The sequence below is a fragment of the Cricetulus griseus genome (assembly GCF_003668045.3).
Source record: "Cricetulus griseus strain 17A/GY chromosome 1 unlocalized genomic scaffold, alternate assembly CriGri-PICRH-1.0 chr1_0, whole genome shotgun sequence".
NCBI classification, from domain to species: Eukaryota; Metazoa; Chordata; class Mammalia; order Rodentia; family Cricetidae; genus Cricetulus; species Cricetulus griseus.
Genome location: NW_023276806.1, coordinates 198,639,668 through 198,661,581, shown reverse-complemented (window position 1 = coordinate 198,661,581; position 21,914 = coordinate 198,639,668). Strand labels below are relative to the sequence as shown.

At 49.8% G+C, this 21,914-nt stretch overlaps 2 protein-coding genes across 2 annotated transcripts in view; both read right to left on the bottom strand.

Moving 5' to 3' along the window:
* The window catches only part of Rbm28 (RNA binding motif protein 28), a 33,332-nt gene extending 26,737 nt beyond the window's left edge, over positions 1 to 6,595 (bottom strand). The window contains exons 1-2 of the mRNA XM_027391331.2: positions 6,360 to 6,595; positions 283 to 441 (exon numbers count right to left, since the gene is read on the bottom strand). Of these exons, the coding sequence (XP_027247132.1) occupies positions 283 to 441; positions 6,360 to 6,477 (277 nt within the window). The 5' untranslated portion in view covers positions 6,478 to 6,595. The remainder of the gene's footprint in view (positions 1 to 282; positions 442 to 6,359) is intronic.
* A 4,067-nt stretch (positions 6,596 to 10,662) lies between these two features.
* On the bottom strand, positions 10,663 to 19,886 carry Prrt4 (proline rich transmembrane protein 4). The gene is made up of 4 exons (XM_027391332.2): positions 19,235 to 19,886; positions 19,033 to 19,137; positions 18,597 to 18,722; positions 10,663 to 13,171 (listed from the first exon to the last, which is right to left on the bottom strand). The coding sequence occupies exons 1-4, from the start codon at positions 19,884 to 19,886 to the stop codon at positions 11,346 to 11,348; spliced, it is 2,709 nt and encodes a 902-aa protein (XP_027247133.1). The 3' UTR covers positions 10,663 to 11,345.
* Positions 19,887 to 21,914: the final 2,028 nt, after the last annotated feature.

Sequence of the window (21,914 nt, the reverse complement as noted above, 5' to 3'; positions counted from 1 at the left end):
TAAGAGACATGGGATAAGTCTTCAAACCCACTTCTAGACTAGACTTAAGTGAAAAGGGTACCAATACACACAGCATTTGCCATGGAGTCAAGTGTGCAATATCCAGGAATACCAGATTTTCCAGACCAAGATACAAGTGAATGACTATGAAAGCATACCAGAGGGGTTTTGACAACAAAAAGAAAACCAGTTAGCTCAAGTTCTGAAGCTGTCTCTCAGTTTTCTGACCATCTGGGGTTTTCAGTGTCTTCTTTCCTCTTAGAAAAATTACTAGAAACTCACCATTTTTCCTCTTTTCCTTGGACTTGTTCTTTAGTTTCTTCTTGGCAACAGTCACGTTGATCTTGCAACCTTCAAAAGTAGTGATCTCCTTGAGCGCCCTCTGAACATCTTCCAGCATGGAGAAAGTGACGTAGCCAAAGCCTCGGCATGCTTTGCTCCCTAGAACAAGGCAAGAAGGATGGAAATGAGAGCAAAGGCCTGTGAGCAATCAATCAAAGACACAAGTCTCAAAAGGAAAAGAAACAAGGCTGGGATCCTTCCCCACTTTACTCGGGACTATAAGGCTTCCTTTCTCTTCCAATTTAATATCTTACTGCCTCTTCTTATTCTGGTCTTTTTTTTTTTTAGTTTTAAAAGATTTTATTATTTATTTATTATGTATACAGTCTTCTGCCTGCATGCCAGCAGAAGGCACCAGATCTTATCCAAGGTGGTTGTGAGCCACCATGTGGTTGCTGGGAATTGAACTCAGGACCTCTGGAAGAACAGTCAGTGCTCTTAACCATTGAGCCATCTCTCCAGCCCCAGCCTTGATAATCTTAAGAATATGGGGGCCCATGATATACATTAGGCCTTGAAGAATTCAATTTTAAACTATGAAAGATTACCAAATACATATGGTAGATTTGAAAAATCAGATTATAATAATGCAATCTTAGAAGATAATAGCAATAAATGAGTAAGGTCCTATAAAACCATTATGTCATTAAGACCTTAGCATTTCAGTATCTAATTAAATACTTCCAAAGAAGGTATAAACTCCTGGCCTCATTTTTAGTTTCAGGACACTCCAAGCTAGGTAACATGAATACCACCCCTTCTTTCCAAAGAGTAATTTGAGAAGTGAATGTCAAAACTAAGCTAAGGGGCTGGAGAGAAGGCTCAGTGGTTAAGAGGACTGACTGCTCTTCCAAAGACTGGTGTTCAATTCCGGGTACCCACATGGTGGCTCACAACCATCTGTAACTCTAGTCCCAGGGGATGCAACAACCTCCACCGGCACCAGGACTCCAGGCATACACATGATGCAAAGGCACACATACAGGCAAAACACCCAGGCACATAAAATTAAGAAATAATTTTAGGGGCTGGGAAGAGATGGCTCAGTGGTTAAGAGCACTGACTGCTCTTCCAGAGGTCCTGAGTTCAAGTCCCAGCCACGACAAGGTGGCTCACAACCATCTATAAAGAGCTATGGTGCCCTCTTCTGGCCTGCAGGCATACATACAAGCAGAACACTATACAGAGTAAATAAATCTTAAAAAAAAAAAAAAGAAAAAGAAAAAGAATGTTAAAAAAAGAACTATGTTAATTCCTCCTTGCCAACCTCATGGTCTTTCTTTCTTTTTTTTTTTTTCTTTTTTTGGTTTTTTAAGACAGGGTTTCTCTTTGTCACAGCCCTGGCTGTCCTGGAACTCACTTTGTAGACCAGGCTTAGCCTCCAACTCATTGATAGCCACCTGCCTCTGTCTCCTGAGTGCTGGGATTAAAGGCCACCACTGCCCTGCCTCATGGTCTTTCATGAGATGCCACACAGAAGAGTATCAGGACCAAAAAGATGTATAATTACTCATCATGGCCTTTTTGGGAGGAGGGTGTTAATAGTAAAATGGTAATTAATTTCTTGCACAAGAAAAAGGGGGGGGCAAAAACCAACCAAACAAACAAAAAAACCAATGTCGATGTCTGCCCATGACTTGCATAAGAAACAACTCTGTGTTCTGTTTTATCTCCTCCAGAGCACATACGATATAACACAGGACAATAATCTATATAAAGTGGCTGCACAGCTGGCATGGGGCACCGGGACAGCAAACTGTGACATGGAAATTGATTTCTTTTCTCTTGGAACTTCTCTCACAAAAGCCTATAACTCACAAAATAAGAACAAAAAAAAAAAACAAAACAAGACCCTCCTCTCAATCAGTACAACCAAAAACAAAGCGACTCAAATGTGAAGTTCAGACCAGTGGTGGGGGCGCACACCTTTAATCCCAGCACTCGGGAGGCAGAGGCAGGCAGATCTTTATGAGTTCTAGGCCAGCTTGGTCTATACAGCAAATTCCAGGACAGCCAGGGCTACACAGAGAAACCCTATCTCGAAAAACAAACAAAATACAAAGGGGGGGGGGGGGGATTAATGTACCAAGAGGTATATACAATAATTATGTCTCCACAAACAACTGTCACACACATTCAGAATCTTCACAATCGTAAGAATGGTCACGCCAGCACCATTAGGAAAAACGCCACCTCACCTCCATGCCCACCCCTCTAACCCCACTGGAGTGCCACACTTGTTTCCAGTACACCTCACTTGTCCCTACAGGGAAGTCCATACTTTTTCTTAAACGGGGCATGAGAGATTGTTAAGAATTTAGACCAAGTACACCAGGCTTAAGGTAAGGTCCACAAAACTACTATTACATGAAGATGGACTCAGCACTTTTCTAAGGCTTTGGTAACTTCTCAAATTCAACATGCTAGGCAATGGTGGATAAGGGTGGTCTTTGGCACCACTTGTAAAACGGTATTAATGTCCATCACACTTCCAGCGGCAATACCGTCCCCAGCTGTGGTGGTGGGTTATGGGTGAAGCAGAATCTTGAATGCACCTGAACTCTGTCTCCCTGAAACTTGGCAATGGCAGCAGGAAAAAGGAAGTCCATGTTTCTTTCTTATTGTTTTTGTTTTTTTGAGACAGGGTCTTATATAACCCAAGTTGGCCTCGACTTCCTGATCCTCCTGCCTCTACATACCAGGTGCTGGGATTATACCACATACCACCACTCCTGGCTCAACAACAACATAAAAAATAACATTTATTTATTTGTGTTCAAAGGGAAGGGAACAACTTGGCACGAATTGGTTCTTTCTGATTCTGATAGGCTTGGTGGAAAGTGCTTTTAACTTTCTAAGACATCCTGCCAAGCCTCCCCCAACAGGAATGTTTCTTTCCCTCCTTTATGTTTATTTCATGTACACTGGTGGTTTTGACTGCATGTATGTCTGGAACTGGAGTGACAGACAGTTGTGAGCCGCCAGGTGGGTGCAGGGATTTAACTCGGGTCCTCTGGAAGAGCAGCCATCTCTACAGGGTTTCTCTGTGGCTTTGGAGGCTGTCCTGGAACTCACAGAATAGACAGCTTTGGAGGCTGTCCTCTTGTAGACCAGGCTGGCCTCGAACTCACAGAGATCCACCTGCCTCTGCCTCCCTAGTGCTGGGACTAAAGGCATGCGCCACCAACGCCAGGCCTGATAAATGTTTCTTAAACTGCAGATTACCCAGCAGTGACTGACCAGAATTTAAAAAAATAAATAAAAGTACATTCATATATGGTAAAGGATGAGTATTTGTAAGAATTTTATTTCTGTTTTATTTGTCTTCCTTTTTTAAACAACAGCAGAGTCTTGCTCTATGGCCCAAGTTGAATATTTTTGTGTGCTTGCATTCAATTGTGATGAACCAATATATGTTAAGTTAGTAGAGGCCCTTTGCACTGAGCATCCATTCAACCTAATCAAGGTTAATGACAAAAATGACCAGAGAAATGAGAAGGCTTCTGTAAAATTGATTTAGGGGAAACCTGTGAAGTGGTTGGTTACAGTGGTTAAAAGACTATGGCAAGCCGAGCATTGGTGGTGCAAGTCTTTAGTCTCAGCACTAGGGAGGCAGAGGCAGGCGGATCTCTGTGAGTTCGAGGCCAGTCTGGTTTACAGAGCTAGTTCCAGGACAGCCTCCAAAGCTACACAGAGAAACTCTGTCTCGAAAAACCAAAAAAAAAAAAAAAAAAAAAAAAAAAGACTATGGCAAAGGATCTCCGGCCAAGATGTCATTAAGCACAAGAAATGAACAAATAAGAATCTGGCTCATTAAAAAAAAAAAAAAAAAAACATTAATGTACAGTGCTCTCATTTACTCCTTTGGCTGTATCTATACTTGAAATGACAAAGAATTAGGCAGACACCATGGCTTATACAGCAGTCAGAGCCATGTTTACAACCCTAACTATAACTTCTGTTACTGAAATAGAGGCTAAGGATGGAGTGGTCATTAGCACATGTCAGAACCATGCAGGGGAAAGGAGAGTCCCCCAGATGCCAGTTCTCATCAGTAGCTCTGTTAAAAGGCAGGAATAGCTACTACACAAATGCCTGCTAAGATCAAAGGAAGCTAAATGCATGTTCTGGATAACAAAGTATCTATCCTGGTATCCCAGGAAAGTCTGGTTGAGAAAGAAATGCTTCTACACAAAAATCATTAAAATCCCTTCACTCTGGTCCATGCCAACTCTCTATACGAGATAATCTAATGCACACCAAACAGAACATGAAGTATACAGCAAGCCAGTCAGTCTCCCCAGTGACTGAAGCCAAAATCCTTGGAATCAGACCCAACTCCCTTACTCCTCTTTGGCTTACACTCCACACCTAATGCTTCAGCAGATCCTATTTTACCTTAACCACGTCCATATACAAAACAACTCTCTCCACTTCTATTGCTATTATGTTGGTCCAACATAATTTCTCCCCAAATTACTCTTAGAGTCTACCAACTGGTCCCCTCTCTTCTATTCCCTAAACATCTCTTCACCACACAGCAACCTGAAAGTCCTTCAAAACATAAATCTAAAAGATCAGTCATTGCTCTCTGCTTAAAACCAACGACTTCCCCAAAGAAGAATAAAAACCCATAACGGTCAGCAAGTCCTATCTGGCCGGTACTCTGGTCCTCATTCTCTAATTCTCTCCCTTTATCCACTTTCCTTGTCACCCTGGCAGCCCTGCTCTCTTTTCATACAAAGACATACCTACTTTCATATCAACATTGCTGCTTCCTGAATTCAGACTGTTCTGTCCCTTAGGAATTCCAAGTTCACTCTCTCCCTAGCCAACACACACACACACACACACACACACACACACACACACACACACACACACACACACACACACGCCACTCCGTATCCACTCCTTTTACTTTATCTTTCTCCTCATTTACCACCATTATCAACCTATAATTTGGTTATTTATTGGCTGTCTTTCCAACCATAAATATGTAAGAACAGGATTTCTGAGTTAGTGTCACACATTTACTGTACCCCAAAGACAGCCAACAATGTTCCAGAATATAGTCGGCATTCAAGAAGTATTTGCCAAATAAACAGATGAATGAACAGCATACTAAGAGCTCCCACTATGCTGATCAAATTGAGTCCTCTACTTACCATACAAACTTCAAATCATTAAATGTCCTTAAAGATTTTAGTCCTGTGTTTTAAAAGAAAAAAATGGGATTAAGCCGGGCGGTGGTGCAGGCCTTTAATCCCAGCACTTGGGAGGCAGAGACAGGTGGATCTCTGTGAGTTTGAGACCAGCCTTGTCTACAAAGCTACACAGAGAAACCCTGTCTCAAAACAAACAAAAAAGTGGGATTAAGACTCTACCATATAAGATCGTTGAGAACACTAAATAAGTTAGCCTATGTCAAACTAAACACCCTCCCTACCTGGCAATCTTCCGGCTATCAATAGGCCAGACTGGTGCTTTATTAAATGTTAGTTTAGGCTGTTCATTTGAGACGGGGGTCTCACTATGTAATCCAAGCTGGCCTGAATTTGCTATATAGACCAGGCTGTCCTCGAATTCTCAGCAATCCTCCTGCCACAGCCTTCCAAACGCGGGGATTACAGCCATTACGCCCTGCTAATAGGTTAGCCTTTGAGCATGTGAACACGCGTAATAAAGGGCGAAACGTTATGTGGGTGTTTTGCCTTTCATAAATCGACCGTATTGGCCGACCTACAGCAGAGTCAGTTTAGAAAAGAAACGTAGTTCCCGATCCGTACCTTCGGAGAGGGGGAAGAACTGGACGCTCACAGCTCTCGTCATTTAACCAGAGGATTCAGAAGGCTGAGGCAGGAGGGCTGCCAGGAGCGAACTCGAGGCCAGTGTTGGCTACAGAGTGAGATCCTTGTCTCAAAACAAATTGTGACTACATTGTTCCCGAGACTCGGCGCGTTCTACCTCCCAGGAGCGCGCGCACCCAGGCCCCCGGCATCCCACTCCTCCCTTACCTTTCTCGGTCACCACGAAGCACTGCTTCACCGGACCGACCTGACTGAACAGCTCTTCCAGCTGCTCACTGCGAGCCGAGGGCGGCAGGCGGCCCACAAACAGAGTCAGACCGGCCATAAGACCGGGAAGCAAGCGTGTGAAGCCACGAGTAAGCCTCACCGGCGCGAGAGAGCGCAGGGATGAGCTCTGGCAGGAACACCGCACCAAATTGCCGGGAGACTCCGGAAGTACTCGTTGCTCAGAAGAGTCCGGGGAGGAAGCGCAGCGGAGAAGGAAAGATAAGTTCCGGAATGAAAAAAGAAAAATGACGTCCTGAGGGCGGAGCTTCTTGAGCGACGGTCTACGTGTAGTCCTAGCACCGCCCCCGCCACTAAATGAAACTTGACATCAACAATTTAGCCTCTCTTAAAATCTTTCATTTAGGAGATCGACCCCAAATTCACCAAAGCAGACAGAAGTCATTTTCCCTCGAAGCTGTGCCCACATGTGGTGACATAGAGTGGGTGGGTGTTCAATAAATTTTTCTGAAGGGTCTCCACAGATTCCCCAATCACACGCAAAACCTCAGCCAAAACGCCATAGACACAAGGATGTAGCATTCATTATTTGAACAATTTTAACATCCTCAGAAAACATGAGACAAAATGTCACCTGGCCTCGGAGACAAATTTTATCTACTAAAATTCTCATTGAACAAATACAAAATTTACATTTTCGATAATTATTGAGCTCCTACTACATGCCAGGCATTGGGGATAAAAACCGGTTGCCTGAAAAAAGGCAGGGCCCTGGCTTCATATAAAATAGTCTGGAGCGAGAGACAATTGTTTTTTTACTCTTACGAAAAGTCTGCACGATCATATCAGAGCACACCCAAGCCAAACATGACACCCGGCTATATGCACAGACCTAGAACACACTGCTGCCCAGAGAAAGAACATCTTCCTTCGTGTCTGTCATCAGACAGACTCCGGGCTAACCACAGTATTTGACACTCATAGGGTTCACTGTCTGTCCTACATGGAAAACTGCTGCACTTGCAAAATGCCTCGCTACTAAAAGTACCCAAGGCACTTTTTAAAATATTACTTTTAAATTACAGCCACATGGTAGGTAGAAAACACCACAAAGGATAAAAGGTGCAGTGAAAATTCCCGAGAGTCAGCCACCTTCCGTGTATTTTTGTGGAGATGAATGGATGACTTACTGGTCATGATGGGGGAATTCTAAGCATGAAATTCATGAAGTCCTAGCTAGCTTCAGATAAACAATATGTGCTTTGGGGGAAAAAAGAACCCATACCACAGTTATATTTAGATAGATAAATCAGGGGAAAGGGCACTGAAACACAAAAATATATTGTCAAGAATACCACTAAGTGGTCAGTCTTATTCAGCATAAAAAGTAAAAAGGGCAAAAAAGAAGAAAATTGATTTGGGATTCCATTATTATTTTCCCCCTTCACACCACCACCTTAAAAATCAAAATTATAACCCCAAATACTAAATTGTAAGTTTGGGGGACCTAGTCAAAGCTGTGGTAGATATAGGGGAGTTTAATATCCATTTATAACCCCCACAAAAATGTTTTAAATGCCCTAAATCTAATTTTTTACCTTAAAGAACAAAGATTAAAATCCCTAAGTCCACCAGGGGGCAGCAAATATCCATAGCGCAGGGTTCTATGTCCCTCCGTGAATACACAGTAAAACTGACCATCTTCCCCTTTATTCAGATGCGGATCCCTGTCTGTTTCCTGCCCCATCCTCTTCTATCCATTCATATCAGGGAGGGCTCATGGTTCTTCAGTCAAGAATATTTGCTCATCCATCTCCTCAGGACACATGCGGTGTTCTTTATTAAATAGCAGGCGTCACGGGACCCTGCGAGGTGGCTTCCAAGGGAAATAAACTGCCGGCCTATCCCTCATCCATCAATGTTGTGAAGCCTGGAAAGGGAGGAAGCCAGGCCCCATCCCTCTGGCTCCGCTCCTCAGTCTCCCCATAAGCCAAACCTTCTATAATACAGAAGTTCTAAGATAGTTCTGATTCTTCCCACTTCTCACAACTGTAACAATTGCTCGTGTTGTTAGTGACTCTGTATCTAGTGTCTGCCTTTCCTGCACAAGACCTAAAGTATCACATATTCATGGCTCATGCCCTTGTTTGCTCTTTTGTCCTCATCACATAACATTATGAGCATTCAACAAGGTTTTTTTGTTGTTGTTGTTTTATTTTGTTTTTTTAAGACAGGGTTTCTCTGTGGCTTTGGAGGTTAACTTGGAACTTGCTCTTGTTGACCAGGCTGTTCTCTAACTCACAGAGATCCTCCTACCTCTGACTCCCGAGTGCTGGGACTAAAGGCGTTCACCACCAACGGCCAGCTGAATATTTTTAATATAGTGGATGAATTCATGAATAAATGAAAGTTTGTCTCTCAATTCCTCCCAGTACTAAGATTTGGAGCTGCAGGATGTATGTATCAGGGTCGACCTTTAGCCCTCCTGTGAAGCCTGCTTTGGGTAAGGGATAAGGCCCAAGATAAAAAGGTGGGGCTAACCAAAGTCTTGGCTTCTTTGTAAGTGAAAGGGCTAAGGGTAATCTTTTTAATATTTATTTAGATTTTTACTCATGTGAGTGTAGGGGTGTGTATGAGCGATATGTATTGTGGAGAGGTTCCCTTGGAGGACAGAAGGGAACATCAGATCCCTAGAGCTGAAGTTAACTTTTGATTGTGAACAGCCCAATGTGGGTTCCGGGAACTGAACTCAGATCCTCTGGGATAAAAGAAATTTCTCTTAATCGCTGAGCCATCTCTCCAGCCCTAGAAGTCATTCTTATGAAGGAAAATCAACAAAGCATTGGATCTGGTGAGTAAAGAGAAATATCCCTTTTGCCTCCTTCCTTTCTCATCAGCTGCATTCGAGCTTTCAGACAGAAAGCAAGTGTCTGTGAGAGATAAACAGAGACACACCGAATGGGGAAGCTCCAGATTTGGCCTGCCGTGCTCAGGGGAGGGGAATACATGAAGCCAATTGGGTTCAGTGAGAAGAATGAGCAAGAGAGAGCAGCTGGAGAGGATGAACTTGAGGAAGAGGTGACAGAGAAGCTGGGGACAAGCAGTTGTAGATGAGCAGCAGCTGGAAGGGGAAATGAGGTAAGTTTCCCCGAGCAGCAAGCATTCCTTGCATGAGACAATGCAGGGCCAGTGATGAGCCCACTGCAGCCACTATGACACCAGTGAGAAATGCCTGTAATTAGGAAGCTGGCAGTTCTCTGGGCCTCTGCCCAGAGTGAGGACGCAGCAAGAATTTCTGAGCCACGACAAGCCAGGTGACGGAGGAGGCACAGCCAGGACCACTCCTGGTCCGTCCCTCAGCCTCACCTGCACCACTGCCGCCAATTTCTCTTCTCCACCAGGACGCTTATTCTCCCTCAGATGGTCCTGTCTCCCTTCCTCCCTCTGAGGTCTGAGGCCCTGATGTACTCCTCAATCAAAACAAATCTTCATTTGCAGGGAACAAAGGCCTCAGCCCCTCCTCACCTCCCTTCCTGCTTCTCTCTTGGCTCCTTGCCACCTTTCTCCAGTCCCCATTAGCTGACAATCCAAGTTTAGGGTGTGTGTGTGTGTGTGTGTGTGTGTGTGTGTGTGTGTGTGTGTACATGCATGTCGATCACTAAGATTCTTGGCTTTTTCCACTTTGAACCTAATGTGTATGCCTCTGCAGGTCTCTCCGAGATAACGGAGAGCATCTGCCAAACACTGCCAGCTTTTCATTTTCAGACCTGATCCAAGACCCTGCTTCTGTATCACTATGAACATTTTAGCCAGGTGACAAATGAAGAGTATATATAACTGGAGGCTGAATACTCCAGGCAAGAGAAGGATACTCCCTTCTGGTGGCTGGATGTGCTTGTGGGTCTCTGTGTTGTGAGTGCTACTTTGACAACAGCTGGGACTGTGGCAAGAGGTGGACAGTGGAGACAGACTTTCTCCATTGAGGACCTGAGAAGAGAGCTCTGTGGGAAAGGGGGCTGGAGTCCTTGTGAGCCCAGTTCAAAGAAGCCCTGTTGATGAGAAAAGGCAGTTTCCTCTTTGTAAATTCTCATGGGAAGTTGGCAGGCGTATTTTTGGATAGCCCAACCTGTGTCCATTTTTCCATAAAGATCTTTATTATGAACTAGCTCCTAGGAAGCTGTCTCCCAAGACCTGATGCCAGGCTCTGAGGATCTCAGGCATTTCACCAAGGGCTAAGGTGTCCTGCCCCCACCTCTCAGGACTCTCAGGACTGTGTCCCCTCTAGAAAAAGTCAGATGAGCAGCTTCCAGGGTCTGCTCTCAGAACTCACTCACCACAAGAATCCTCACTTTTGTGTGAAGGTCCCCGGGAGTCTGAGGCAGAACCACTCCACTTTCACTTCTGGTGGAACTGCTGAAGTTGTATCCCCCTTTAAGCTTTTCCAAGAAGGTGGGAACATTCTCCTCAGAAAATACTTTATTGATACATTGACTCTGAAAACGCCCATTTCCCAACCAGCTGCTGTAAGGTCTCTTGGATGGGCCACAGAGCCATCTTCAGGGGATGGTTCCATGAAGGGAATGGCAAGGTGTGTATAGAGCCCAGACAGGGCCCTAGGTCTTCTGAATTTAGCTGTCTCACTCAGCACCAGGGTGAGGGTGGGGGTGGGGGTGAGGAGTGGAGCACCTTGGAGCTTATTGCTGGTGAAGGCCAAGGAAAGTGAGACCCTGCCAGCCTAAAATTGCAGCTGGGGTCGTCAGCACCCACGGCTCCAGAGAAGTCGGCACTGATTCCCAATCCACAGAGCCTGGTTGCTGACCTACCCACCCAGGGGCCCCTGGATGAGGAGGAATCAAAAAGAGGTATCTGAACCAGGCAGAATTGGGGAATGATTACAGTGTGCAGGTCTTGGGCAGATGAGAAGCCAGAAAAGGGGGCAAACGGTTTGGCTGTGAGACAGCCGCCTCTTCACAGGTCTATGGTGTCACTGCCGACGCTCAGCTCGTCAATCTGTCGGCAGGCATCCAGGAATTGCTCTTGCAGCAATGCCTCCTCAGCCTGCAGCTCAGAAGAATGTTCAGGGGAGTCGAGGGAGGGTGGGGATAGGGCCTGGTAGGATCCTGAGGCTGGGAGACTGGGGCTGCTTCCTGAGGGCCGCGGGGGACTGAGGACGCAGACTAAGGGACAGCGCGGGGGCCTGTCAGGACTGGAACACAGAAGCATGGACGAGCTGTCCCGAGAGAGTCCACACAGAGAGCCAGATGAGGCGCTGCTGCCTGCGGGCCAGGCCCCAGGAGAAGGGAGCTCAGGAAGTGCTGGAGATCCAGGGACCTTCTCCGATCTCTCTCTGGGTCCCGCCCCTGTCTTGTTGCCCAGTGAGATCGTGCGGTAGAGGCCGACCCCAGGAAGGGCTTCCCCAAAGGCAGCGCCCTGAAAGAGGCCAGGAGCCAGCAGCGCCTCACTGCAGAGGGCCTCCTCGATGCTGCGCCGCAGGTTGATGGGTGAAGGCGGGCGGAAGTCCACCGTGCAATCACTGCTAGGGGAGGAGGCTGTTGATTGCGTCGGTTTGGCCCCAGCACCTTCGAAGCCCCGGCAGCCGCCACCCTGGAGTAGGAGATCGGGGCCTGGGCCAGCCAGGGCACACAGCTGCAGCAGCTCCGCGTCCCCACGCGCGATCGTGCTACCCAGGGGCTCCTTGTCCCGGGTCCCCCGGACCCAACCTCCTGGCAGCAGCGGGGCAGCGTGTCCCGGCGACAATCGGAAGAGCTTGGCCCAGCAGCGCCTTGGCACACGTGGGCTGCAGAGCGCGGGGTAGAGACCCAGCAACGCCAAAGGGAGCGCTACACCCACCTCGCCCAGACGCAGCCCTAGCTGGAAAGCCCACCAGGGCCAGGGCCCCTCCAAGCCAACTTGGGCGCCATAGCCCAGGGCGTGAAGCACCTCATAGCCCTGCAGAGCTCCGCTCAGCAGCCCAAAGGTACCGGCCACCGGGGCTGTGCGCGCCGCGCGCCTCCAGGACTCGCGCGGGGCGAAGGGACTGCGCACTTGCGGGACAGGCGTAGCGCCCTTAAAGCCAGATCCTCCCAGGGGTGCTCCGGCTCGCCGCCGGCGGCCGCCCCAACAAGAGAGCGCCAGCAAGAGCACCGACAGGAAGGCAGCTAGGAAGGCGTGCAGCCCGCGGGAGGCGAGCCGAAGCGGCCGCAGTGGCCGGTGCACCGCGCTCCCTAGGGTGGCCGCGGCCGCCAGCCCCAGCGCCAGCAGCAGCAGCGCGGCCAAGCCGGTGGGGCACCGCGGTGTGCGTGGCCGGGCCAGCAGCAGGCAAGCCAGCCCCAGGCCTGCAGCTAGGCAGGGCTGCGGGAGGTCCTGCAGCAGCAGCCAGGCGAGTGTCGGTAGCCGGTCGCGGTGCCCGTAGGCGTCGTAGAAGAGCGGGAAGGCCCGAGTGGTCCCCGCCGAGAGCAGCAGCAGATCCAGCAACGCCAGGCAGGGGGCGCCAGGAGGGCAACGCCAGGGCAAAAGGGCTAGAGCCAACAGAGCCAGCAGGGCCACCAGGCCGAAGAGTGCTCCTGCCCCATATACGTGGGCTTCCCAGGCCAGGCCCCAGCGAGCCTTGGCCTCTGCCCAGTCGGCCTCCAGGGTCAAGAAGAAGAGAGGCAGTGGGGAGGCAGGAGGCTGCCCCAGGTCATCGGGCAACTCTGACTCACTACAAGAATCCGGCTCGCATTCAGGCTGTACTGAAGGACTCCCGAAACTGGCAGGAAAGGGTTCATATGGACCAGAAGTGGAGATAGTGGGTTCTGTAGACAGAAAACATTTGGCTAAAGCCGTTAGCAGTCCGCGCCCCCCAACCCCGCCCCTGCCACACACTGCCAGCCCTCAGCTAGAAATCTGAGTGCATCTACAAGGAGCCTGTTTTTCATCTCTCCCTTCTCCTCCCCAGAACCCCACCCTCCAGGCCGAAGCGTTCAGAGATCACTCTCCTGCCATCTATCCACAGTGATTCATTCCCCCAACCCCCATCCATCGCTCCTTGATCTTACTGGGTTGGGGGAGGGGTTTTCTTAAGAAGTTACTGAACTTTGCAACTGGAAGGAACTGTAGAGCTACCCCCCTCCAAACCCATCCCCACACCAGAAAAGAAGTTTTATGAGAACAAATTTTTCGTTTCCTTTGCACACATATGAATCTCCACGCTTAAATGATTTGTGGCATGTGGGAGGCACTGAGTAGTTTTCATTGCACAAATGAATCTTATTTACCAAAGAAGAAACTGGGGTTCTGCAAAAGGACCTTCCCAAGCTCACAGATAGTCGTAGTACTAGGACCCAGATCTGAGCACCGATCTGCATCCCTTTTCCACAATACCACAGTCCCAATACGCTTCTCTTCCCCCAACACACACACACACACACACACACACACACACACACACACACACACCTGACACCTAACCACATCTAGGACTAGAATAGTCTTTCACCTGTCCCTTTGCAACACTCTCCTGTCCCTATTCAGAGAGCACGCATGAACACATATGTTTGCATGAGAACTGGGAAAGAGGTGAGATGCCCCTGCCCTAGTACTCTAAGGAGAGCATGATTTCTTATTAAGTGTCCTTTCAATGCTTAGCCAATGATTGGCAGTCCCCATCCCATCCTGACTCATCTACAAAACCATTAGCCTAGGGCTTTTGTTGTTTGTTTTGTTATTTTTATGAGATGGAGGTCCCAATTTGTAGACCAGGCTGCCCTGTTAACTCACAACAATCATTGTGCCTCCAGTATCTAGGTGCTAGGGCTATGGTGTAAGCTATTAAGCCAGGGTAACACTAAATACTCTCTCCCTTGACCCCTGTGCTCTACCACAGAGTGACATCCATATGCTCTAGTATAAGGCTCTTGCTATAGGTGCCTCTTTACCCCACTCCCATTTTATACAAGATAGAACTGTGATGGACTCCCCAGGTCTCCGAGGGTGGCCTTGAACTCCCCCCAAAGGAACAATCAGGGATATCATAGTGGGGTGACATGCTATCTAGATAAGTGAACCCCTCGAGTGTGCTGGGGTCTGCCAACAGGCTCTAGCCTCTTTCTATGCCCCGGACATCTCCCGCATCTACTCTTGGGGGAGGTGAAGTCAGTGAAGAGTGGAAAGGATTGAGACCCTTGGTTCTGTTCCAAGAGAGCAGAACCTGGAACAAGAGGAACTCAAAATAAGTTAGACTCAGAGATCATCCCATAGCCAAACAGAAAGGGAGATGCTAGAAGATGATATATTCCTGTATCCTGAAAGCTCAGCAGTAAGCTGCAGGCAAGAACAGTGGTAGTGAAGGATAGAGACAGCCAGGTGGGGATGGGGGCAGGAGACGGGTGTGTACTGAAGAGTAAGGAACTTCTGGTGGTTACACTCGCCATGCCCCAGCCATGCCCCAGCCATGCCCCAGCCATGCCCCAGCCATGCCCCAGCCATGCCCCAGCCAGATGAGGAAACCCCACCCCAAGCAGTTCTCCCTGATGCTGAGAACTTGAAAAACCTAACAGAAGGAAAAGGAGTAAAGTCTCAGGCATCTCAAGAGAGAGAGAGAAGGGAAGAAGAATTGGACAACTAGGAAAGGCATGGAGGTAACAACCAGGAAATTAAACACACATACTCCCTGCCAGCTACAAGAGGAAACATGTACTTTGGTTCCCATTCCATTTCATTCCTCAAATCCGAACTGGCTAAGAATACCTATTACACAGAACAGTCATGAAGATAAGTGAGATGTGTGTGTGCCTGGTACAGAGAAAGATCATTCAGTGTATAATTCTAGCCAGTATCATGACTAGTTAATGTTCACCTCTGATCAATCATCAGTTCTGGCCCCAAATTAGTTCTTTCCTAGAGATCTATTTTATTTGCAATTATATGTGTGTTGGGGGTGAGTATTTATAGGTGAGTACAGGCAGCCACAAAAGCCAGAAGAGGATGTTGCATCCCATGGAACTGGAGTGAGAGACGGTTGTGAGCTATCCAATGTGGGCAATTGGAACTAGGTCCTTTATAAGAGCAGCATGTGCTTTTCAGTGCTGAGTTGTGTCTCCAGCTCCAAAGGTTAGTTTTTGGTTTAACTACATAAGGCTATGATCTGTGTAGAAAGCCCTTAGCACATCCTAAACTTGTTTAGAAAGACAAGCAGTCCAGTGAGTGAACATCAACCTACTATCTCAGTTTGAGTTGTCTGAAGAACACTAAACTAGATCAAGGACCTAAACTCTCCCCCAACACCCATTCATTGGAAACAGGTAGCCTGCTGGTCAGAGGAGGCATCAGCCTTGTGTCATTAAACTAATATATCCTCTCTTCCTTTTCTGGACCCTTTTGATGCCCTTCTCTAGCCTACTGCTACTAAGTTACTGGATTACCTTGGTTTCATTTGGCTTTTTGCTTCCCAAGAGCCCACAGTCTGCCCCAGGCTGTCATTCCTCAGCCTCTCCCCTGCCTACCATACAGACAAATGCTCCCAGAGACCACATTCACTTCTCACTTGTGGGCTCATAAGAAACCCTACTACTCATCTCTGTCCCCAAGCACAATGGCTGATAGAGCAAATTTCAACAATTCTAAAATCCAGCACAGAAAATAGGCAAAGCATAAGGGACACCTCAAGTATCAGAGACAGACTTTTCAGTCTGGAACAGTTCCTGAGGACCAGAGTTTGCCCAGAGAGCTCCGCTGGGCCAAGTATGGATGGAGGCAGAAAGGAGAGTACTTAGCTTCCCCTGTGAAGGGTCCACTTGACCTCATCTCTTGCCTCTCTGTGTGTAACTTTCTCAGAAACAAATGCCTTAAGTTGCCCTAAAAGACGGTGGTCCTGTATTTCCTATATGCCCAGGTGATGGATCCTGAGCAGGCCATCCCTTCAGGGAGGTTCTACCCTGTCCTCGTGACCCCTTAACCTCAGGGGTGAGACAAAAGAAAAGATGGGATGTCAACATGAGTAATTGGTGAGGCCGGGCTGGCTGAGGAGGGGGATGGGAAAGGATAAGCTAGGTCCAGGAAAAGCCAGGTCTGATTATCCACCAGCCACCAAGATCAAAGGGCCAAGGAATCAAGCCTGGATGCTGGAAGCTGCAGCCCATTTAATGGTTTGGCTGCATCCTTCTCCCTACCCCCAACTCCAGCACTGTAGAGACTGATACTCTGTAACAGTGACACTGGAAATATTTAACAACCAGTTGGCCCAGCTACTGGCCATTCATAGCCCAGGCCTGCCAGTATGGTCAGGGGACAGAGGGAGAGCACTGAGGGACTCATCAATGGGTCTGAAATCCTTGGGTATGGTAGAACCCATTATAAACTGTCAATGTGGGTTGATTCCAAGCTATGGTCCAAGAAAAGGGGACCCAGTGCAAAGCAGTCCTATGTCGTGGCACAATGTAAATGACACTTCAGTTAGAAAGATCCCCGGGCAGTGGTGGCACACGCCTTTAATCCCAGCACTAGAGAGGCAGAGGCAGGCAGATCTCTGTGAGTTCAAAGCCAGCCTGGTCTACAAGAGCTAGTGCCAGGACAGCCTCCAAAGCCACAGAGAAACCCTGTCTCAAAAAACAAAACAAAACAAAAATAAATAAATAAATAAAGATCCTAGGATGCTCGGTATGGTAGGACACACCTGAAATACCAGCATTTGTGAGGTAGAGGCAGAAGGATCAGGAGTTCAAAGGAAGCTTCAACTCTGAAGCCAGTTTGAGGTCAACCTGGGCTACATGAGATTCTATCTTAAACAAAAATGGAAAAAAATGTATTCGTTACAAACTTGATCTCTCTCTCTCTCTCTCTCTCTCTCTCTCTCTCTCTCTTGATCTCTCTCTCTCTCTTTCTCTCTCTCTGTCTCTCTGTCTCTCTGTCTCTCTCTCTTAACAAGGATTGACCCAGGCTTCTGGGTTTATGTAAGAGAAGCAGCCACCAGTGACTCAGGGGTGGGGAGGGGGGTTGTGAGGCTGGGCTACCTCTGATACTGTCCAGACTCATTAAACCTGCCTGACCAGCACTGTCACCCAGGCTGACAGAATGCCAGCCAGCATCTATCCCCTGAGGCACAGGACCGCCCCCCACCCACAGCAGATCCTGCTACTGCTGTACACTAACTGGACAGGACAGTGGCCATTCCTTATCTACCACAGAGGGACCACTATGATGACAGCTGAAGAAAGCCATAAAATACAGTGCACTGTCAGCCTGGGGCTGGAAAACCAGAGTATCCATGGCTGAGCTTACTACATGAGTGGCTTAGATGATTCACAGATACAGGGAGTCTTTAGTAGAGCAAAGTTGAACTGAGGGGGGGGTCCCTCCCCATTGTGCCCATAGCCTCATTTAGCAAAACCTCTCTTTGGGCACCTGTGCCCTCTGCCCTAGAAACTCTGTTATCCCATCATCAGGTGGAGCTGAGGCCAGGGTGTCTACAAGGCTGAGTCTGGATGTGCATTTGGGGTGCAGTGCAAGTGAGCTAAGAAGCTACTGTTCAATGAGTTTCTACTTGGCATCCAGCAGGGGTTTTCACAATCTCAAGACATTAGGGTTTCTGAAAAAAAAAAAAAAAAAGTGCATCCTTGTCAGACCCTATGTAAGTGAGAAGAGTTAGGCTTGAAGAGGCCAAACGTTTCCTCTGCACCATCCTCCTGTCCAGGTGCATGTTCAGAAAGGCTCCCTGAACGAAGGTGGCATCTGTCTGCGCATGGTCTCCTCTTGAATGTTTTCTCTGTGAAGCGCTCAGCCCTGCCTAGGTCTGACAGCATGTCATGGCAGATCAAACAGCAGAGGAGACAACCCCAAGGCTGGGTGGGGCAGTGTTGGGAAGGAAGACCAGGCACGGGGGGGGGGGGGACCCTGTGGAAATCCTGAAGTAGCTCCTTCACTGGTTGGCTCTGGCTTGGCTCTTTCTGTCCTATTCTGCCTACGGCAGCAAACATCTCAGAGAGCCCTTACCTAATGCCACGTGGCACCTTCCCAGGCAGTACTTGACAGATCACTAATGTATAATTTCTCTTCAGTGATGGTGAAGTGAAAGGTGGCATGGCTATGAGGACCATGACATAGAAAGGTCCCAGGACACCGATGTGACATGGTATGTGACATGGTATGTCTATTTCAAATGAGAACCATGACATGGAAAGGTCCCAGGACACTGGTGAGTATGTGACATGCAGTATGTCTATTTCAAATGACTTGTATGCTCACCGTGTTCCGTTGGTGTTGTCTTAATTGAGGCAGAGCTTGGGGAAGCCACTGAGTCCAGCAGGCTTGAGCTTGAGAACTTTCTTTCCAGGAGAGGTGGAGGTAGGGACCGAATGGTACCAAAGAGCCCTGTAATAGAAGCATATGGGGCTCAAATGCCATCCTACCATCCTACCCTTCCACAAAGCTTGTCACAAGGAAGTCACTGCCTCAGGAACCATAGCCACATGCACACCATGATTTAAAAAAAACTGCAGGCACCAAATCAGAGTCAACATAGCAAAAAGACTGCTTCCCCAAAGAGCACCAGCCCTTGTCCTAGAGCAGTGGTTCTCAACCTGTGGGTCTCGCCTTCTTTGGGGTTTTGATCAACCCTTTCACAACCATCGAAAAACACAGATATTTACATCACAATTCATGACAACAGCAAAATTCCTACCTGGAGAATCTGACACGTCCGAAGCAGAGCTTGGATGTGCTGTTGTTCCCGGGGAGCTCTGGCCTGAGAAGTTCCGGAGTGGGGACAGAGTGGTACCAAAGAACCCTGCAAAAGGAGTGGACTGAAGCTTCCTCCTCTCTACAATGGATATTTATCAACTGGTACCCAACAGGGATTCGCCTCAAATAGGATGGCTACTTACCAAAGGGTCCCAGGCGCCCAGCAATCTCTGCCAGGCTGGCTCTCAGGCTGGGTAGCAGGGGCAGTGAACGATGACCAAGAGTGGGGGCCGCACCTGCTCTCAGTGCCACACCAAACTTCAGCTCCAGCTCACTCTGATGAAGCCTGGGAGCACTGGTTGGGGGTGCTGTAGCTGTCAGAGCAGTGGCCCAGGTCACAGTGCCCACCCTAGGCTGAGAGGGAACAGTGGGACGCTTGGTGGGCCCTGAGAGGGGAGAGGTGGACTCGGGAGGCAGGGAGGAGGCCCAGGGTGTAGAGCTGCCATCAGCAGAGCCCCATTCTGAGAGGTAGTTCCCAGGGGAACCCACCAGCAGTTCCCAAAGGGGATCAGTCCTGAGATCACCTTCCACCTCTTCCTCAGACTCCTGGCCTAGCCCAGGAGAGAGAGGATGGGTCTCTGTGACAGGGTTCCCCCAGACAGCAGCAGGTCCCCGAAGATGGAATTTGAAGTTTAGTCCCAGGTTGAGAGACAGCAAAGAGGCCTCACTCTGAGGTGGTGGGGTCAGAGTGGTGAGAGGGGCGCCTGGAGCAGAGGAAGCAGGCTGAGGACCCACAGGAACAGCAAGCAGCACCCAGCAGAACAGCCCCAGCTCCAGGCAGCCTCTGCCTGCCATGGCCCCACCTGGCTCAGCAGCCTGGCTGGGCAGGAGGGAGGTTCACTTCTTCAGCACCTTGTGAGCTCAAGGGTCCTAGAGGGAGGAGTAGTCCTGTGAGTTCAGGCCTCTGCCACCTTCTTCCCTTTCCCAGGATCAGATGCCCTGGGCAGAAGCGCTAGTCACAGAGAAGCGGGTGCAGGAGCAAGAGGCAAAATGTTCTGCCGAGAGAGTCCTGACAACTGCTCTTGGCAGCCCCTTCCACTAGCGGCAGGCTCTCCCCTGCATCCACACCCCCACGCGCACCCAATGTTCCCTCAAGAGGAACTGAGGTCTGACTATGGCGACAAGCAGTACCCTCATCCTTAACCAGAGCAGAGAGAATCCGCTTGGCCTTCCAGATGCAGATTCACCCAACCCTCACCCCCTGCCCAGTTTCCTTCCTCCCGCAAATATCCAGAGGCCCACTGTGTGTCAGGCACTGTTCCAGCAATACAGCAGCAGAAAAGCAAGCCCTTCGGGCTGAATCCCCCACCTCCAGTCCCGGAGGGAGAAACCACCGGAGCCCAAGGCCCTCAGGAAGGATAGAACACAAGCCTGAGTGATCTGAGCTGGAAGGCTACCCAGGCTGTGCCAGAGAAGCACGGTTCCCCTCTTTTCTGGGTGCTTGGCCTGCTGCTACCCTCTGCCTTGACCCTAGGAGTACTGGGGGTGGGGAAGACTTTACGCTTTCTAGCTCCCTGGGAGAGGAGGTCAGGCAGACAAACTGGGCAAGGGGCAGCTGCAGAAGGCTACCACCCCACCCCCCGAACACATCTGGTGGGGGAAGGGAGGGTGAACCAGGGACACACGTGCACCCGGTACCCTTACATCACACACACAGCCGCACCTAGTACCCGTGACACACTCCTGCACACACAGACACACGCAGACACACTCCCCCTGATGAGTCTCTCTCTCTCTCTCTCTCTCTCTCTCTCTCTCTCTCTCTCTCTCTCTCTCTCTCTCTCTGCAGGCAGAGCACAAACAACCCTAACACACGGTACAGACACACCACACACCATCATCTCCATCGTCCCCCACGCCCCTTACACACCCACCCCTTGCAGGCAGGCGCCCATGCACACGCGCGTGCGCACATCACACTCCCTCTCCCCCAGTCCGGACTGACGGACCTGCTCCTCTCGCTCCGGCGGGTCCTGGGGGCCAACTCCCAGGAGAAGGGGCGCCCTGTCTCCGCGGGCCCCAGCTGGGCAAGGCTCTGCAAGTCTAATCTGATCTCCGCTGCTCCCGATGCGGGGACTCAAGCTCCGAGCCCCCGACTCCCCTCTGCTTGCTGGGCGATCGCAGCTCAGGCGACCCGAAGCTCCCGGTCTGTCCCCAGCCGGGTCTACGACCCGCAGCGCTCTCAGCAGGCGGCGGGCGGCCGGGCTCCGCTCGCGCTCGCACTCCGCTCCCTCCTCGCGGCGCCGCCTCCTGGCTGTGAGCCCGGCTCCCCGGCCCAGCACCCGCGCCGGGGCCCCGCGGCTGCCGGGCTCTCACAGCCCTCCCCGCCGCCTCCCGCACCGGCCCTGCTCTCCCTCCTCCCAGCTCGCCTGCCGCCCGTCGCCCGCCGCCCGCGGTCCTCCCCTACCCGGGTCGCCAGGCGGGCGCGCACAGCAGCCGAGCCACAGCCGCCTTGCTGCCCCAGCCCCACGCGCACTCATTCACCCAGCGCTGCCAATCAGCGGAGGGAGAGCCGGCGCCTCGTTCTCAGCCTGGCGCTGGCAACCACACGCTCCGAGGGCCGCCCAGAGCACACACCCACAAGCACGCCATTCCCGGGAAACTCCCTCCAGAGAGGGCATTGGGCGCGCCCGCGCGCGCACTCGTGTGTACACACACACACACACACACACACACACACACACACACACACACACACACACACACACACACACACCCCACACACACACACGCAACGGGAGCTTTGGGTAGGATCCATCCCAGGCAATCAAATCCACTCTGTTAAGCCTTAAGGATGGGTAAAGACACTGCGTCACAACACTA